Genomic DNA, 17,582 nt, shown 5'->3' on the forward strand with positions numbered 1-17,582 from the left:
ACTATTTATGATTTATATGTCAAATCCTCTTTTAAGTTCTTAAATTATTTTCAAAACAGTTTTCAAGCAATAGTAGAATGTGGTGGGTTGACCCTGGCTGGACGTCAGGTGCCCACGGAAGCTGCTCTGTCACTCCCCTCCTCAGCTGGACAGGGGAGAGAAAACATAGCGAAAGGCTCGTGGGTTGAGATAAGGACAGGGAGAGATCATTCAGTTATCGTCATCGGCAAAACAGACTCAACTTGGGGAAATTAATTTATTACCAATCTAATCAGAGTAGGATCATGAGAAATAAAACCAAATCTTAGAAACATCTTTTCCCTACCACTCCCTTCTTCCTCGGCTCAACTTTCCTCCCAATTTTCTCCATCTCCTTCCCCCAGGTGGTGCAAGGGGATGGAGAATGGAGGTTGTAGTCATTTCATCACACGTTGTCACTGCCACTCCTTCCTTTTCAGGGGGAGGACTACTCACACTCTCCCTCTGCTCCAGCGTTGGTGTCCCTCCCACAGGAGACAGTCCTCCATGAACTGGGTACTTCCCATGAGCTGCAGTTCTTCACAAACTGTTCCAGCGTGGGTCCTTTCCATGGGGTGCAGTCCTTCAGGAACAGACTGCTTGAGCGTGGGTCCCCCATGGGGTCACAAGTCCTGCCAGCATGGGCTCCTCTGTCCACAAGGTCACAGGTTCTGCTAGAAGCCTGCTCCAGTGTGGGCCCTCCATGGGCCAAAACCTCCTTGAGGCATCTGCCTGCCCTGGCATGGGGTCCTCCACGGGCTGCAGGTGGATCTCTGCTCCTCTGTGGGCCTACATGGGCTGCCGGAGGACAACCTGCTCCACCATGGGCTGCACCATGGGCTGCAGGGGAATCTCTGCTCCGGCACCTGGAGCACCTCCTCCCCCTCCTTCTGCACTGGGCTTGGTGTCTGCAGGGTTGTTTCTCTCTCATATTCTCACTGCTCTCTCTGCCTGAAGTTGCACAGGTATTTTCCCCCTTCTTAAATCTGTTATCCTAGAGGCACTGCCACCATTGCTGATCGGCTTGGCCTTGGCCAGCGGCGGGTCCATCTTGGAGCTAGCTGGCATTGGCTCTGTTGGACATGGGGAAAGCTTCTAGTGGCTTCTTATGGAAGCCATCCCTGTAGCCCCCCCCACTACCAAAACCTTGCCACACAAATGCAATAAATAGAATCATTGGTCTATGTTCTTAGTTAAGAAATGATTGCTTTAAGATAGTCTCTCAAATTCTGTCTATTTTAGCATCTCCTTTGAGACTGCTCTGAATAGCAGAAGTTTAGGCCAATTGATTTCTCTGCCACTCCCTCAGGAGTAACTCTTGTTTCTTCCACGCTTGCTATGGATTTTTAGCTGTTTAGCACTGTAATATATAGATATACAAGTACACATTTTTTCTTTATACAAATCCTTCAGGTTGTATGTCCTCATCAGACACACAAGGTATATATACCTACACAAAGTACTATAAATTCACAGTAAATTATATGAGTAGGTGACTGAAGATACACTTCTCCAAGGTCCAAAGTATCTTCAGGTTCCCCTGACCTTTCTCAGGGCATCACAGCATCACGCAGGCTTCTGTGGGTGCATAATTAAAAGCACAATGCATGGCTGCCCTTAAAAGCTAAGTCATTAGGTTAGTTTGTGCATATAAGGATTTGGCAGGTTGGGTCTTTCAAATGGTACCTATGACTTTGGAAGTATAGTAAAAAATTATGAGCAATGTGTCAACAAGATCCAGATGTATTACTTTTATTACTGTCATTTCTCATCTAGAAGAAAGATTTCCATAGATTTTGTACATACTGAGATGATAACTCATGCAGTTTTATCATTGATCTAATTAATTGTTCTGATTTATGGTGTGGTTTTTTAAATTTTGCATCTTTATTCAAATATTTTTGAAGTAGTCATATCAACATAGTGTTTAAAATTGCCCACTGATCAAAAGATAGCACTGGGAGTTTTGATTCTGTCATGAGAGCAAAAAAAAAATGCAGTGAGAAACAAAAATTCTTCCCTTTTTTTATGTGTTTATTTATATTCTGTCACTATGTTTCCTCTGTTAATCCTAGTTTTTTTCATCTGCCTCCTTAGTAAGCCATTGAATCACTCACCTGGCTTTCAGCGAGTTCTTTTCTGGATAAATTGAGACAGAAGCCTGAACCATTCACACTCTCCACACTACAGCCAATAATGAGATTATTTACAAATTATACTACAATGTGCAAGATCTCATTTGATTATGCCTTAACTATTCTGTTTTTCCCTCCCTACCTCACAGATGATGGAAATGCTTAAAACAAGTTAAGGTAGTGTGACACTGACTAATGTAAGTGTGAGCATGGCATCCAGGGGCCAAGCTGTGAAATGTTTGCGCGCTTCTGCCAAAATACATTGCATGGCTTTCTGCTGTTGTCTCGTGTTTCTGATGTTAGGCAGCATGTTCAGCAACATGTAAGCGTTTTGTCTGATATTTATATTCCCAGCTTTGGTTTCGCATAGTCTTAATAATCCACCTTTTTCAGTAGCTTGTGGCAGCTGCTAGTGGCAAATCTGCAAGCTGTGTGTTTTTCTTAAGTAACGTTCAGAAGTACCTGGAAGAATCAGGGCCCCGTTGGATATGGCTGTTCAGAAACCCATTGTAGAGTGCAAAAAACCCATTAAGTGTGCAATTCCAATGGGTTAGAAACAGCATTGACACTTCTGTGCTTGCCAGTGGAAAGCAGCAGCTCTCAGTTTGCCTTTTCTAGAAGTCAAGCCTGGTACTCGTGCAGCTGGCTGCTGCGTGCGGCTCTGCTACCCGCGGCTCTGCTACCTGCGTCTGTGCCTTTGCAATGTAAATGCTTTGGGACGACTCTTCTGTTGTCAAACATCTTGTGTCCTGTGACCGATGCCACGTTGGAATTAAAAATATTATTTTTCCACAGCATTCTGTTAAAAAAAAAAAGACTACTATGGAGAAATACATGTTCTTTTGTGTTTGTATACTTCTTTTAATCTTAGTGTATGTAATGCTTATGAAGGTGAGACCAATCACAATATCCTGAAACATACTTGTCCACACGGGTCTTCTGGTGCTGCCTGGTATTGAGAGGCAGAACTCTGTACCTGGGATTGGCACTCGTATTTTAAGCACACTGTGTTTTTTTTGTCATGAGGATGATCAAATATTGGCCAGGTTGTCCAGCAAGATAGTGTCATCTCCATCCTTGGAGATACACAGAACTTCACTGGACATGACTCTGAGCAACCTGCTGTAGTTGGACCTGCTTTGAGTAGGGATTGGATTACACGACCTCCAGAAGTCCTTTCACAGTTGTCAATGATTTTGCAATTTCATTACTGTACGTGTGGGGAGTTGAGTGAAGCCACCAAAACAACTTTTGCTATGCCATAAGCTATCATTTGAAACCAGATCACCAGAGGTCAGTTCACTGGTCACTGTTCCACTCTTCTGAGATTATCTAACACTGATTCCTACTCTCAGTATATCCAGCTCAGCTCAACTGAGCTACACATGTAGGTATTTGTTGTATTTTCTTATCAAGTAACAAAAATATCACTTCACCCAATACGTGTGGACTTACAGCATGTGTTGTGTGAGAACAGGATGACTTATCAGAAACACATCTACTTTTGAATTGTTGAAGCTATGCTAGTTGACACTGACAGCTGTCTGTGTGATGTTTTTATAGCTCTTCTCAAGTTTCCCATGTAAGACTCTGTTCCTAAGACATTAATGATTAGACTGTCAGAGCTGAGGAAATCCACCTGGCAAGCAAGGTCACCTTCGCTGTTCTCAGTAACAAAGGAAACCACCAGGCTAACAAGGCTAAGGAAGTCCTAATTAACGTCAGTGGTGAACTCAAAGCTAGGGCTGGCAAACTAAGACTCTACAGAGGTAGGACTGGTTTTTGAAACCACTGCAAAAGAAGCCTGGAAGCTGTATTTTCAAATATGGTTAGTGCTGGGGATGGATTGCAGAAAAGAAAGGGAATCAATAACATGTTTGTGATTTCCCTGCCTCCTTCCCCTTGGTGAGTTCCTACCAGCAGTCAGAGCCTCTGAGACTCAACCAAGGCCCCAAGGCAGGGGCTCCATAGATCTCTGTTCCCGTAGATCTCTATTCCTACCGTGCTCTTTCTTCAGCTCGGCCCCTTCGCTCCCCAAGAAATGTGCCTCCTTGGGGAAGCTGGAGCCATGACACACACCCAGAGCTAGACCACCTGCAACTTCCCACCTCCTGCCCTCGCTGGCAGGAGACCCACCTTCCCCTATCCTGCACAGCAAAGCAAAATGACATGCTTCACTCGTCATGCATGCTGAATGGATGTCCCACAGATCGTTTTTGATAGGAGCCAGCTGACAGATCTGTCTCTAGTAGGAGACAGACTCTCACTTAAGGATCCTGAATTTGCCTTTGAGTCTTGCTGTGCTGTGCAACTGTGACAAGAAATAATTCATCCTCCTAAGGCACCCAATTAAGCATTTTTGCTCCCATTTTCTTCCCCTAAACTACTCTTAGTCCAAAGTTCAGATTCCCTGAATTGGGCTAATTTCCCTGGTTGCTGCCTCCCTCCTCTCAATTCTCTGACCCCCATTACAGGATTGCTGCAACCAGTCATCTCTCAGACACCCAGATCTGGCAGAGAACTTGCTGAGCCATGCGGCATTTCAGCCCTTTCATTTGTATAATCTGGGTGTTTTCTGCTGATCTCCTTACTCAGCCATCTCTGGTTTCTGTGTCAGCCCAGCGCCGCTGGAAAAAGCCTCATTTCCCCACTGATTTCCCTTGCATGGCAGGGATGTCTCCAACTCAGTTCTCTTATTTTTACAAGTGTGAGGGAGCAGTCCATAAATGAGAGTGACTATTTTTGGTTTTCAGTGCCCATATGTGGATAATGGCACCTGCAACCATGTTTTAAATTGCAGAAAGAAATATTCAAATCAGATATGATGAGCAAAAATCTCACAGCCTTTTCAGCAGTGGGGAGAGTGAAGCAGAGGAAACAATTCCCTAAGGGTTTGTGAGCTTCCAGTGTTGGAGAGCCTTAGGGACAGATTATTCAAACACATCAGAAGTGACACTGGTGCAATTAAGCCTACCTGGGGACAAGAAGTGGTCTGTATGACCTCCTGAAATTCTCTCCTGCTTTGTTTTTGTATAGTTATTTTAGATTATGTTAACGGTCTCAGCCACAAAATTTAATCACCATTCTAAATTGCGCACACGTATAAGTGGCTGACACCAGGACACAAATTTGCCTGTAAGAGAGGACAGACCTGAAGAACCACAGCAGACTGTTGAATGTCACCATATCGCTTTTGCACACGTACACACAAGGGGGTAAGTCCACAGCACACTGCTTCTGCAGTTAGCGTAAGAACAGGCCAGTATTACATACTCAGCCAACGCCAGCAGCGTCCATAGAGCCAGCCATTGTGGTCCACCGGATGATGCTCTCATGTGCTCCTCTGCAAACCCTGTTATCTTGGCTGGCTCCCTCTTTGAGCCTCAGAGCATCCATCCTTCAACCAAATCCTGCCACACAGTTACAATCTCCTGTTACATCACTCTGAGCAAATGACAGGAATAGCTTTTCTAATGACCTACAGCACAGTTTTATCCCTCACATGAAGGTTAAATCCTGAGAAAATTTGTCACAGTCTGCCATCATTGATCAAAATGGTCTCCTACAACTTCGTTCAACCTTCAGCCACACACATCTCTGACCATGTCAGATTAGGAGACTGGTTTCCAACATCTCTCCCACGTGGCTTCTCTCTGCAGTCCTGTGCCTTGGGATTTTCCATGACACCCTCTGCACTTCCCAGGCAGGGACATAGCTCTTCACAGTGACTGGGTGGCCGTGAATCTGTGAGCACTGCTACTGCCTGCCGCTTCATCTGCCCAACAGCAGCAGTAAGCAAAAGCCAGTGCTCTCTGGAATGGTCACTCTCTGGCTCACTTGCCTACTGTTCAGTTTTCTCTGTTCCCTATGTTTAGATATTCTCTGCACCACGGAGCTAGGCATGCCCTCATCACGACATTTCTTGTGTGATGCCCTAATCCCTGGCAGTCCTTTTCTGCTAGATACTTATGTTGGTTTCTGTCATCTCCACAAGGTCTTCTGTCCTGACATTTCCACTTGACCCATCCTGTCACGCTCACTCAAGCTGCTGTTGCAGTGCCACCTTTGGGGCTCTGGGATCCATCTATTCCAAAAAGCATTACACACCATCTCTTCCTCTGCTCCCACCTGCTGTTTTCAGCCATGTGCTGATCCCCTCCAGCATTGCCAACTTTGAGCTCAAAGTCTTATTATTCAGGGAGTACAGGTGTTTATCACTGGAACAGTGCAGAGGCACATCTTTAATCTTCCTGATGCTCATATTGCTTGCAACCCAAAAGAATGGTACTTTTTAACTTTAAGCAAAAGCATACTCTACTCATTCATTTCTGAAAGTGTGGTTATGACTCAAGCGAGCAGTGCAGTCCCAGGCAGTGTCCACAGCCCATCCAGCATTTTAATGTGGCTTCACAGGATGTGAAAGAGCTTTACGCAAATGGGGACATGAGGGAGGTGCTGGACCCAGCCCAGCAAAGCCCATTGTTTCCTGGAAGTGCGTAAGGAGCCCTAACGAATTCAGCAGGATGATCCATGGACTGAGAGGTGTGCTTGCATCTAAGTGCTTTGCTGGCTGAGGGCCACAGACTGACTTGCTCCTGAAAGCCCATGGGACAGCTGAGAAAGTGAAATCTGCCCAGCAGCATACTAATGCCTCCCTTGCCCAAAGACTATCCAGCTTCCCGACATGTGAAAATTGTAGGGTCTTTATCAAAGATGTTGAAAAGCTCAGCCAACCTCAAGCCTTCCTTCCTTCAGCAGAGCACAGTTATAATCCTTCGTTAGGGCTGGCCAAGCCACAGGGCTGAACCACTCATCAAGCATAGCCAAAGGATTAGAAGTTATCCGCTGTCTTAAGGGTTGCATTTGCTGTCTATTGTTGGCTTATTTTATAATGGCAGCAAGTGACAGCCCTTCTTTCCACTCAGACTACCCAAAGAATTTAACAGGCAGAAGCCTGGACAGACCAGTAGTATCTCACAAACTGGCAATGGATTAACCTGGCAAGTTACTATACATGACTTGAGCTAGAACTGGCTGATGCTGCTGCACACACTGCTTTACCTGTCTTCCTGGTGAACGGCTATTTTGGGTTTTCCAGTCATTCAGCATGCTCGTCTTTAGGAGCATTTTCTTCTTTCTTAAGATATATTTCTCTTTCATAGGGAAATCTCCTATTGACAATCATGCTAGCACCATGAGACCTCAAGTGCTGCTTTCTTAATCACGGCATTTTCAGCAGAAAATTATCCTCTGGAAGACTAGAGACAAAAAAAAAAAGACTCTATACTGGTGCCTGTGGAACCAGTTCTATTCCCATTCCAGATTTCTGTTTCATAGCGAAATGTACACTGGAAACCGTACCTCCTGCTGTAGAGAACCATCTTCAACAGACTTGGAGTGGTGCAAAGGGTAATTAGTAGGTTATTCCCGTCTCTAACTTCTGTGACACAATAACAAAAGTTGTAAAATGCAAGAATCTTTCCCTGCTGGCAAATAAGATCTGTCATTAAGTTTGGTCCTCACTAGAGAGGGAAGGGGTGGTTAAAGGCAAGAAAAACATGTACCTCTGCAGCTCCCCTTGTCAACCAGCAAGAAAAGGCAGCAGGTTTTTTTTCATTTTGGCTCAGGACACACAGAGCACCACCATCTGGATGCCAAGGAAATGTAGAAAAAAAGCAATTTAACTGAAATGAAGACATACGGCTATCTTCAGCCTGTTATATATTAAGAGGAGGGCAGTCATTCTCCAGAATGCCTGAAGCCAGCTCTGAAGGCAGAGCTCATATATTCTCAGAGGTGCTTGAGCTCAGATCAACTCTGAGGGGGAGAAAATATTGCTTCCATCCAGTTCATGCCAGAGGAGATATCAAGAAGTAAATCAAAGGACACTGGGGACAAATCCTTTATAAAAGCATATCAAAACTTTGTTTAATTTGTTTGCACTGCTGTTGTAAAGCAGACTCACCAGAGACAATATGATCTACAAATGGAATATGTTACTAAATCAAGACACAACTTACTGGAAGGATAAGTAATGATTTCATCTAAGTCATTACATCTCCCTATCAATAGCACATCTCTGTGGGGAGCTTGCTTACCTCTGGCTGAATATCATATAATCCCTGTAGGACAGACTTTAGCTGTCTGACTCAAGGACATGACAAACCCAACCACCCAAAAATCAGTGGGTCAGATGATCCCTGGTTGAGATCAGATGTGCATAGATACGTACACTCAGTGGTACATGCAATATCCAGTACATAATCCCCTCGGTTTGTAAAATTTGCTTCTGCCCAGGTATGTGGAAAGGGACACTTGTTAAGACAGCAGAGAAAGGAGGTGTTTCTCCTGGATACAAGCATGTTCATGGGCACTGTGACCTCTGAGTCTGACACATCCCAGGCACATACTCATGGGACTGGTGCGCGATACAGATTGGACCAGGTAAGCACGTGTCGCACGGTGGGTGGATCTGCGCATATGCACCTCCAATCTGCTAAACTTTTGAGGCAAATATCCAAAATCCTCAAATGCTGCCCCGGCAACATTTCTGAACAGAGCGAGAGTACATGAACATGGGGGCTGCACCACATTTAAAATCAGGGTGTTGGATAGCTTTTCAAACAGCCTTGCCTTCTCCCTGGATCCCTTATCTCTGTCCTTCATACTGCCAAAGTCTATTTTGTGCTCTTCTTCCCTTACTTGTTCTGATATAGCTTTTGTCCACGCTTTTCCTAAATCCTCCTCCTTAGCAATGGCAACTTCTGGAAACTTCTTTCATTCCCCTGGCATCTCCATCTTTGTCTGTTCTGGTTTTTAAAATACCTCCTTCCCTTTCTGTTGGCAGATCTCCACTCTCCGGGATGGTAATGTCAGATGTTTTCATTTAACTATATAGCTATAGCTAAAACTGACCCCCTTATCTTAACTCACATGCCTACCCTGCTTGATTGTGGTTGGGAAACCTATTAGCTTCTGTATCTAGAAATCACACATTCTCAGTGTTATTTTCAATGCAATCACCATCTTCCCTCTTCTCTCCAGACTGATGCTGTCATTTAATCCTGCTGACATTCCCTCAAGAGCATCCTACAAAAATATCTATTACTATTTTTTTCCCACAGTAAAGTCCTGATAGCTTCATCCTCAGTCTCCCCGACCTTCTCTGTTCTGGGCTTCTTGATGCTTGTCTTCCCTCAAAATGTCACAGCTAAAATCGATTCCTTGCTTCAATTCCTTAGCAAACCACACTAAATCCTTTCACTGCCTCACCTTCATCATCTTTGTCAAGTTCGTGGTCCAACCTTTCAAAAGTGTCCATAAAACTACTCCTCTGGCTTTTCCTGTTTATTTTCTCCTTTCCTCCAGACTACCTATTTCCCTTTCCTCTTCATGGTGCCTCCTTCTCCCATCTCAGGCCTTCCGAAAAAAATAAAGTGACAGCATGACCACAAGATACTGTCTGAGTAGATTTTGTTTAGCAGAGTTGAGCATACTACCCTCAGAATGTCTGGAGGACATTCATTCACCTCTACCTTGTATATGGTGCTTGAGCTGGGTAGGAGCTGGATAGACTTAAAAATATTTACTGTAACCCACACAATTTCCCTGAGCAGCTTATTTCAGCTCTCTGATTTCCAAAAATTATTTGCCTGACAGCAGCCGCCTCTGAAGTAGCTGGTAATTAATATGTGCGTTTTCAAATTCCTTAAAGACAATGTTCATAACAGTTTAGAAAGATCAGAGATGCCACAAAGATTGCTAAATAATAAGGATTAGTCATGATTAAATAGATTACTGTAGAGTGGCGAATAGACTTCTCAATTACATATCAAAGTTCATAAACAAAAAAAGAGTACAGTTATTTTACACTCATGATATAAGAAAGCATGTGCAAGAGTAATTCATTCAAGTCTGTGACCCAGAGTACTTGTAGGTGGCTGGCAATTTTGGGTGCCTTGTACTAGACTTAAAGGGTTAAGTTTTTAGAGCCTGGATATTTGGATATTTTATGAAAGTTGAAGATGCTACAAAAAATTACATCCAAAATCACAGGGTTTGAAAGAGGTCCTTCCATTTTGCTGATGTCAGTCAACAATGGACATTATGTCCTGCAGCAAAGATTTCTAAGTCATTTGTAATAGGTTTTCAATAATGTTGCAAAATATGTGCAAGTCGTAACTTAACTGCATTGCTTGTACATCTTATGTCTAATTAGTTATAGCTTTTATAAAATATTATGATGCTTCATTCACGTGCTTAGAATTTAATTAACTTTTAGTTTACATGCCCCTAATAATAAATGTCTCTCCACAATCTTGGTCCAGAGACTTATAAAAGCACACAGCTTTTCTTCAGCTTTAAAGGCAACTCTGTCACTGACAGTGGTAAAGTTTACAGACTCCTACAAAAACTGCCTCCCTCACATAACCTTTGATGAGCACATCGTATGAAAGGCAACTGGCAGTATTTATAGACTATCCATGTGAACAAAAGCACAGGTTGCACTCAGACTCCCTTGAAAAGCCTATGAACCAGGTAGTAACGTGCTGGTGCTGGCCTGGGGACTCATATTAGTGCAGTAAATAGCCGATGTCACTTCCCAGCTACAAAATTCAACACAAAAAAAATCATCCAGGTTGCCTGAATACACTTCATCCTAGTGATGTGCAGGGTATGACAGTCTCCTCTTACTACCTGTTGGGATAGGAGCTGCTTTTTCAGTTAGAGCATCCCAAAGACTTATTCCAGCCTCTTTTCAGGACCAGTAAACTCAGTCAGTCGGTCAAATATGTTTTTAAACATAGTCTAATAGAAACATCTTGGAAAAACATGAATCTTTTGCTCAGAGGAATAGAAAAACAAGGACCATATATTGCTTTGGCAGGATTTGCTAAGCACTGTGCCATTATAGAATAACACAGTCATGTTTCTTGCTAAGGATAGCAGCTGTCTGGAGGAACCCAATTAGGTAACTTGGCCATTTACCCAGCTAATCAGATATCCTCCTGTTCCTATTTTTTCTCACCATCAGTGATGCTCCCAGAAGGTGCAGCAAACTGTTTCCATGATCTGCAGAAAGTCTCCCTCTGTGCTTTATCATGGAGCACACACAAGATCACTGCAAGCCATGCTGCTGGGATTGAGGGACCAATCTTTTTTTTCCTTTTATATTTGAAGCTACACACACACTGCTTGAAAAAATAATGACTGGCTGGGTGAACGTTGTCTGCTGGGGAGTTTGAAGTGAGGTCAATGCTGATTCACCCTCAGGAGAGGAAGGTGGTTTAGTGGTTGACACAGTGCCTTGGGCTGTGGGTTCAGGCCAAGCAGGCAGCAGCATCCTGTGTGACCTTCATTTGCCCGTAGTTCCCCCTCTGAGACTGTACATGCTAAAAGGGTTCACGAAACGGCTGTATATTTGTGGAAGAAAGACTTGCAAGGCCGTTACATGCGACAATATCTGCTGGGCTTCTGAAAAAAAAAAAGATGGGGAAAGGCTGTTTAGTAGGGCCTTTTGCGATAGGACGAGAGGTAATGGTTTTAAAATAGAGGGGGGTAGATTTAGATTAGAAATTAGGAAAAAATTTTTTACGATGCGAGTTATAGAACACTGGAACAGGTTGCCCAGAAAGGTGGTGGAGGCCCCATCTCTGGAAACGTTCAAGGCCAGGCTGGATGAGGCTCTGAGCAACCTGACCTAGTCAGGGATGTCCCTGCTCCTTGCAGGGGGGTTGGACTAGATGACCTTTGAAGGTCCCTTCCAACCCTAACCATTCTATGATTCTATGATTCTATGAAATCCCCATGCTGCAAATTGTTGGAGTACAATATTCTGCAGAAACATCCCTATGGCTTTCCCTGTCCTTCTACACTGCCCTGCATATCCACTGCTGGCTGCTGCCAGAAAAAAATGTATGGACGGAACGGACCTCTGGTCTGACCTTAGACAAAAAAAGTGGAGAACTGCATTTTCCCACCTGCCTTTTCCTAGGAAATGCCTGTTCCCTGGGGAGCACTGCCACCCTGGCTCCTCCGGCTGCTGCAGACCTGGCCCTTCATGTGCCCTCATGCTCCTGCCGAGCCTGTATTTATCTCGTTACAGCAACACCTCGTCAGGCCACCCCACCACCCCCAGGAGTGCTGGCTTAGCAGAACATCCTTAGTTCCAAAGCTCAGCCCAGGTCACCCTCGCTCCCAGCACTCTATCACTCATTTCTTGTGCAGTAGAGATCTCCGTTTTACTAACGTGCACAACACCCAGATTTATTTACCAGACTTACGAAATATATGAGCTGATACAACAACCAGTTTCCACCAAGGCTGCAGGAAAAAAAGGTTGTAACTTTCCGTCAGAGCCACAGCTCCATCAGAAAATGGGAGGTTTTGCATAAGGGAAGCACAACACGTAACCACATAATAAAAACAACCCAAGCCCACTGGGGAACCGGTAGAATTTACAGACGTTGTGCTGGGAACAGCAATTCAGCCCTCGCAGCCAGCACTGTTAAAAAACACACGGAAGAGTTAATATTTTGAGGTTGGTTTAGCTTCATTTGTGTGTCTTGATAGGTGACATTTCCAAGACACTACAAGTCTCTGCTGAGCTGGACGTATTATTAGTTATGAACAGGCACCTGAACTTTGAAAAATCCTTGCATGGCAGAGAAATAAAGCAGCAAAGTTCCCAGAGTCATTTATGTAGGGAAAGTTATTCCCTGAGGTTTTTTATCAGCCTTCTAGTCCCACTCAACCAGAGGCAATTGCCTCATGCTGCTTCTACAAAAGTGCATCTGGAAACCTACCTCTGTCTTGACCAGGGATCAGCTCCCTACCCTTTGCCCAAGTCCATTTTCTCATTCATTTCTGTTGTCGTAGCTAAATGTGGGTGGGAGTTTTCTCCCGGATGATGTTCGTGGCAGTTATAACATCGTGTGGGGTTTTGTTCCTCGCTGGCTCCCTGGCTGCCTGGCTCTCAGCCATGCAGATGCCCATATGGTCTCTTCCCTGATGGCACTCCAGCAAGGAGAGCCAAAATCCTGCGGGGCAATCGGCTCTGTCCCGACTCCCAGGCACCCTGCAGATGGCCATGGGCGAGATGTTAGCCAGAGCCAGGCCTACGAAGGGATAAACGTAGGACTGTTGTTTGAAACATTGATGTAAGGCAGGAGCTGGACAACAGATTTCATCACTGTCACTTCGAGAGCTGCTGGCGACTCAGGTGGATGTGCTGGCAGTGGCTGGAAGGGGCTGCTGAAAGAGCTTTTCAGTAACAGCTATGAATAAGTGTCTCTGAGACTCCTGCAGACAGTTTAACTTAGGGAGTTCCCATTTGTGGGAGCATGGCCACATATGGAAACAGCATTCACAATCAGAGCCCTTCTGAACAAGCTACAGAGGACAAACTCCCCTCCCCAGCATTGTGCTTGCCCAGCTCTTCACCACGAGGAGCACAGGGGAAAGCCCTGAGAGGCTTCAGGCTGTTGTGGCCCAGAATGAGACAAATGGGGGGGGAAAATATATATTAAACAGTTGTTTCAGCAGCTGAGATGACTGTTTTGGTTTCTTAGCAACTGTGGAAAAAGAAGCTGCTTGAGATCTGAGCTGTCTGGTCAAATGCAGCAGGCATCCCTCTGTGGAGGGCCGTCCTCCTCTCTGCTCATCAGCACAGGGAACTCGCGCAGCTGGTGGGAAGCCCCCTGCACAAGGGAGGATGGCAAACAAGCCCACCTCCCTCCGCTGAGGGACAAGGGGACAAGCTGCCAGTCAGTTTTCATGTGTGGTTCCTCTAGATGTGGAAAGGTTACTTGGGGTTAAACTCATTTGAATGAGCACGGAAAGGATGAGGAAATCTTGCACTAGCAGCTGTGATCAGTGATGTTCCCAAGTTGTGCCCGAAATAGGAATCACAGCAGAGAAGTTGAGCTGCGGCTCTTCTGTGCCTTGGTGGCAGGGCAGGGCCAGAGGGGAGCAGGAGGATGCCCCTGAGGCTCTGGCCATCAGCCACTCAAACTCTGCAAACTAAAAACGAGCCTGACATTTTGGTGCGGCGGGAGCCAGGCGTCCTCCTATGTAAGGCACTCACCTCCTCTCCTGGCAATGCAGGTGGCTCAGTTACAGCATCCTTCAAAGGTTGCTGTTTTGTGATCTCTGCTTTCGAGTGCATGAAAAGCTGTTTACAGCTCTTTTCTCAGTGATGAGCAGTGTCAGTCTCTCACAAGTCCCTTGGGCAAATCCACAGAGAGAAAGGGCTGATTTTTTCCAAACAGGTTCAGATCTCAGTGAGCGTCTGCGCTGGAGGAGGTTTCAGCACTGGTGCAGGGTTTGTGCAGGTCTCTGTACAGAAACAGCCATTTCATTGTTTTGATTTCTCAGTGACAGTTTTTAAATCCTTTAAATTTATGCCTGTTACTGACATACTGGTTGTACTCATTGCTAATAGCTTGTTTCCATCCATACTAACACAATCTCTTTCATTCAGATGTAAGTATGAGGATGCTGACCTGTAGTTAATCCTACATCCCTGACTTTTAATTTAATGACTATTAAATATTAATGGGAGTAGAGAATGGAAGGCAGATCACCTTTTCAACAGCTTAGTGCCCCCATCACCAGCTACAATGTCATCCTTGATCTTGCTTTTTTATTCCTTTTCTCCCTGTTTCACTTACAGGACAAAGAAAGCCCATTTTATAGAAGATTTTGCAGTCAAACAGCTAGTGCAAGGATTAGAGCTGAACCAGGATCTCCCAGCTCCTGGGCAGATGTTCAAACCACCACCTGCTGGGTAAAAAGGAGGTTGTTTTTTCCAGATTCTGGGAGGGGGCCCTACACCCCAGCCCACAGGCCGTGCTAGAGAAGAGGAGAAAGCACACAGAGACACCCATAACCTAGATCTCTCTGCTGATGCTCTGCAGAAAATAATTCAGTATTCAAGGAGTGATGTGGAGGGTGTCTGGTTGTTACAGCCCTCCCCACGGCATAGGAGCACTGATCACGGATCTCCCAGGCTCTGCGTAGTTCATTAAATAAACTACAATCTAGTGCTGAGGGTGGACCCAGAGGCTCCGGTGCACGTCTTAATCACTGCGATGCCATGTGCCCTGTTGTGTTCCCAGCCTGGTGGTGGGGAAACTCTCCTAGCTGGTCTAGAGTAATTGAAGTGAATCCTTCCTTCTAGAGTTGAGAGCTGGACATCACCCTGATGAGTATCATAATGTCTTGATTCTTACAGGAAGCACCATCGCTTCTTCTGGTCATGCTTCAACAAAAGAAAGCCATGTCCCCCATACAACTGTCCAGAGAACATTTCATTTTCAAGCCTCTAAGTCTTGTGGTGGTGGGGGGCAGTGGTGATGGTAGTGTAGGGATCTCTTTCTCTACATCTTCCCATGCCTTTTTTTTCTCATGGTCTTTTATTTTGCATCAGGCAGTTGTGACTGCATCCTTACAACAGCCACATCTAACTGCTGGAGGTATTTGTCTGTGCTTAGATCTATGTATCTTTAGATGATGATATTTTTCTGATTATAAAGCTAATGAGATAAAGTAGAACTCAGTCAAAGCAGCTGGGCTTGAAGGGCATTAATACTTAATACTACCTTCTACTATTGTAATTATGACTTATTTACTTTTTTAAATTGCTATCTGGTTTACTTATCTCTATGAGAGACATTTCTCAAGAGTATCTTTCTGACTATAGTGTTTTATTTTTGCAGAAAAATGCAGACATTTAGTGAGATGGAAATTACTTCCTTATTATTTAAAATTAATTCAGCCTGTCAAAATGAGCTCATTGCCATGCACAGTGCTTCCTTTTTAATTTAGTCTCAGCCTTTCTAGCAATTGAAATTCTGTGCTGAGATGATGTACATAGCAGGCTTTTTATACATATTAAACCCTACGTATTAGGAAGATTAAGGCTGCATATACATTTTAGAATAGGGCACATAATTATGAAACAAGTTTTGCAGCAGGGATGAAAGAATGTCAGTTTTCCATCGGTCTTGTAAACTGCTTTGCTAGCCAGGAATGAAGCTGCAAGGATGCCTGATGGGAATAGAAGGGACTCTGTTGCCTGCTCCTGCAGGACTCCAAATTTTGCTAAATCAGGACAAAAGTAGAGAAAATATTTACATATAAATAATTGAGATGCCAGTGCTCCCTCCTTTTCTCTTCCTGGAATAAAAAAGAAGAGAATGGAAAACAGAAGAGGACAGAGGAGATTGAAACTTGTGATGGGTATAGGAAGAGAAAACCTTAATAATGGGAGAAAAGTGTCTGTCATCTGCAGAGGGAGCAAAGAAAATAAGGAGGGAAAGAGAGGAAGGAGCAGCACCCTGCCATTCAATTGGGCCCATAGGAGTTTCTTCAAGCTCAAGAATCAAGTAGGAGAGAGGGGAAAGAAGAAAAGGCAGCTTTAAAAGATCTTCATACTTCCTACTCTGTCCTTTGAGCTGCTCTCATCTCCCACTGCAGTTCCTCCTCGTAGAAGCTGAACACGCTTCTGGCAGAGGTTCGGTCCTCTGGAGTCAGCCCAGCGTGTGAGGAAACACCCCAGTGATTCACCTGCTCTGGGCTGGTGTCCTGGTCAGGCTCCCTGAATAGAGGAGAGCAGGGAAAGAAGAGCTAGAGGATGGAAAGAGTGGTCAAGGAAAACCCTTGCTTGAGAGGACACCTGAAAAGACCGCCATTCCCATACTAACATGACCATGGAACTTATTTTTCTATTCAGTGATCAAATCAAAAAAGTCATTAAAAAAATTGCAATCAGTTTGGACATACCAGAGACAAGATATTCAATGTCACTCCTGTCTCCAAGAGGAAGGAGCTGTGTGGTGCCGTCTATTTTAGCTCAAAGATTTCTTTCCTCCTGTGTTCAGAGCCACCTTTCTCCCACCGGCCATGGCATTCCCCCCGCAGAAGCACGTTGGAGGTGGGAAGCACCTCCCGCTCTGTGTTTTGTTTCAGGTGTTTGCAATTAGCTAAGGATCCTGCCACCAAACTGTTTTGGTACCTCAAAGTGTTGGCTTTTGCAGATTTAACACAAATTACTGTGATTCATCAGGAGCACTTTACACATAAAGTTTCTGAGATTCAACAGACTGTGTTTTTATTTAAAGTATTTAATCTGTGCATTGCAAAATAATATAGAAAAACTCCCACATTTTTCAGATAAACTAGTAGACTTTAATCTCTTTTTAAATAAAGTCTGGTAGCTTCAAAGTACTTTTTAATGAAGGAACCTAAACCCAAGAAGTTGGGTTTTTTTTAAATTTTGAACATTTAATAACAGTTTCTGGCATATTCCAATTTTACATTTTTAAAAATTATTAATTAGTTTTCTTAGTAGTGCCACTTATTTTGAAATTACCAGTATTGCTGTGGGCTGGTAACTCCAGGTCCAGCACTCCCCTCTAGTGGGTGAAA

The 17,582-nt window shown here is 44.3% G+C and overlaps 1 protein-coding gene across 2 annotated transcripts in view; it reads left to right on the top strand.

Annotated features, from left to right (window-relative positions):
• Positions 1-17,582, top strand: part of LHFPL3 (LHFPL tetraspan subfamily member 3) — a 247,942-nt gene that overhangs the window by 211,267 nt on the left and 19,093 nt on the right. Inside the window, exon 3 of one of the 2 annotated variants that reach the window (XM_086746188.1) lies at positions 2,303-2,350. The exons of the other annotated variant lie outside the window; for it this stretch is intronic. Coding sequence (XP_086602314.1) covers positions 2,303-2,319 — 17 coding nt within the window. The 3' untranslated portion in view covers positions 2,320-2,350. The remainder of the gene's footprint in view (positions 1-2,302; positions 2,351-17,582) is intronic. 2 annotated transcript variants of the gene reach the window in all.

Source organism: Chlamydotis macqueenii, chromosome 1 (assembly GCF_036417535.1).
Source record: "Chlamydotis macqueenii isolate bChlMac1 chromosome 1, bChlMac1.mat, whole genome shotgun sequence".
In the NCBI taxonomy this organism is placed as follows: domain Eukaryota; kingdom Metazoa; phylum Chordata; class Aves; order Otidiformes; family Otididae; genus Chlamydotis; species Chlamydotis macqueenii.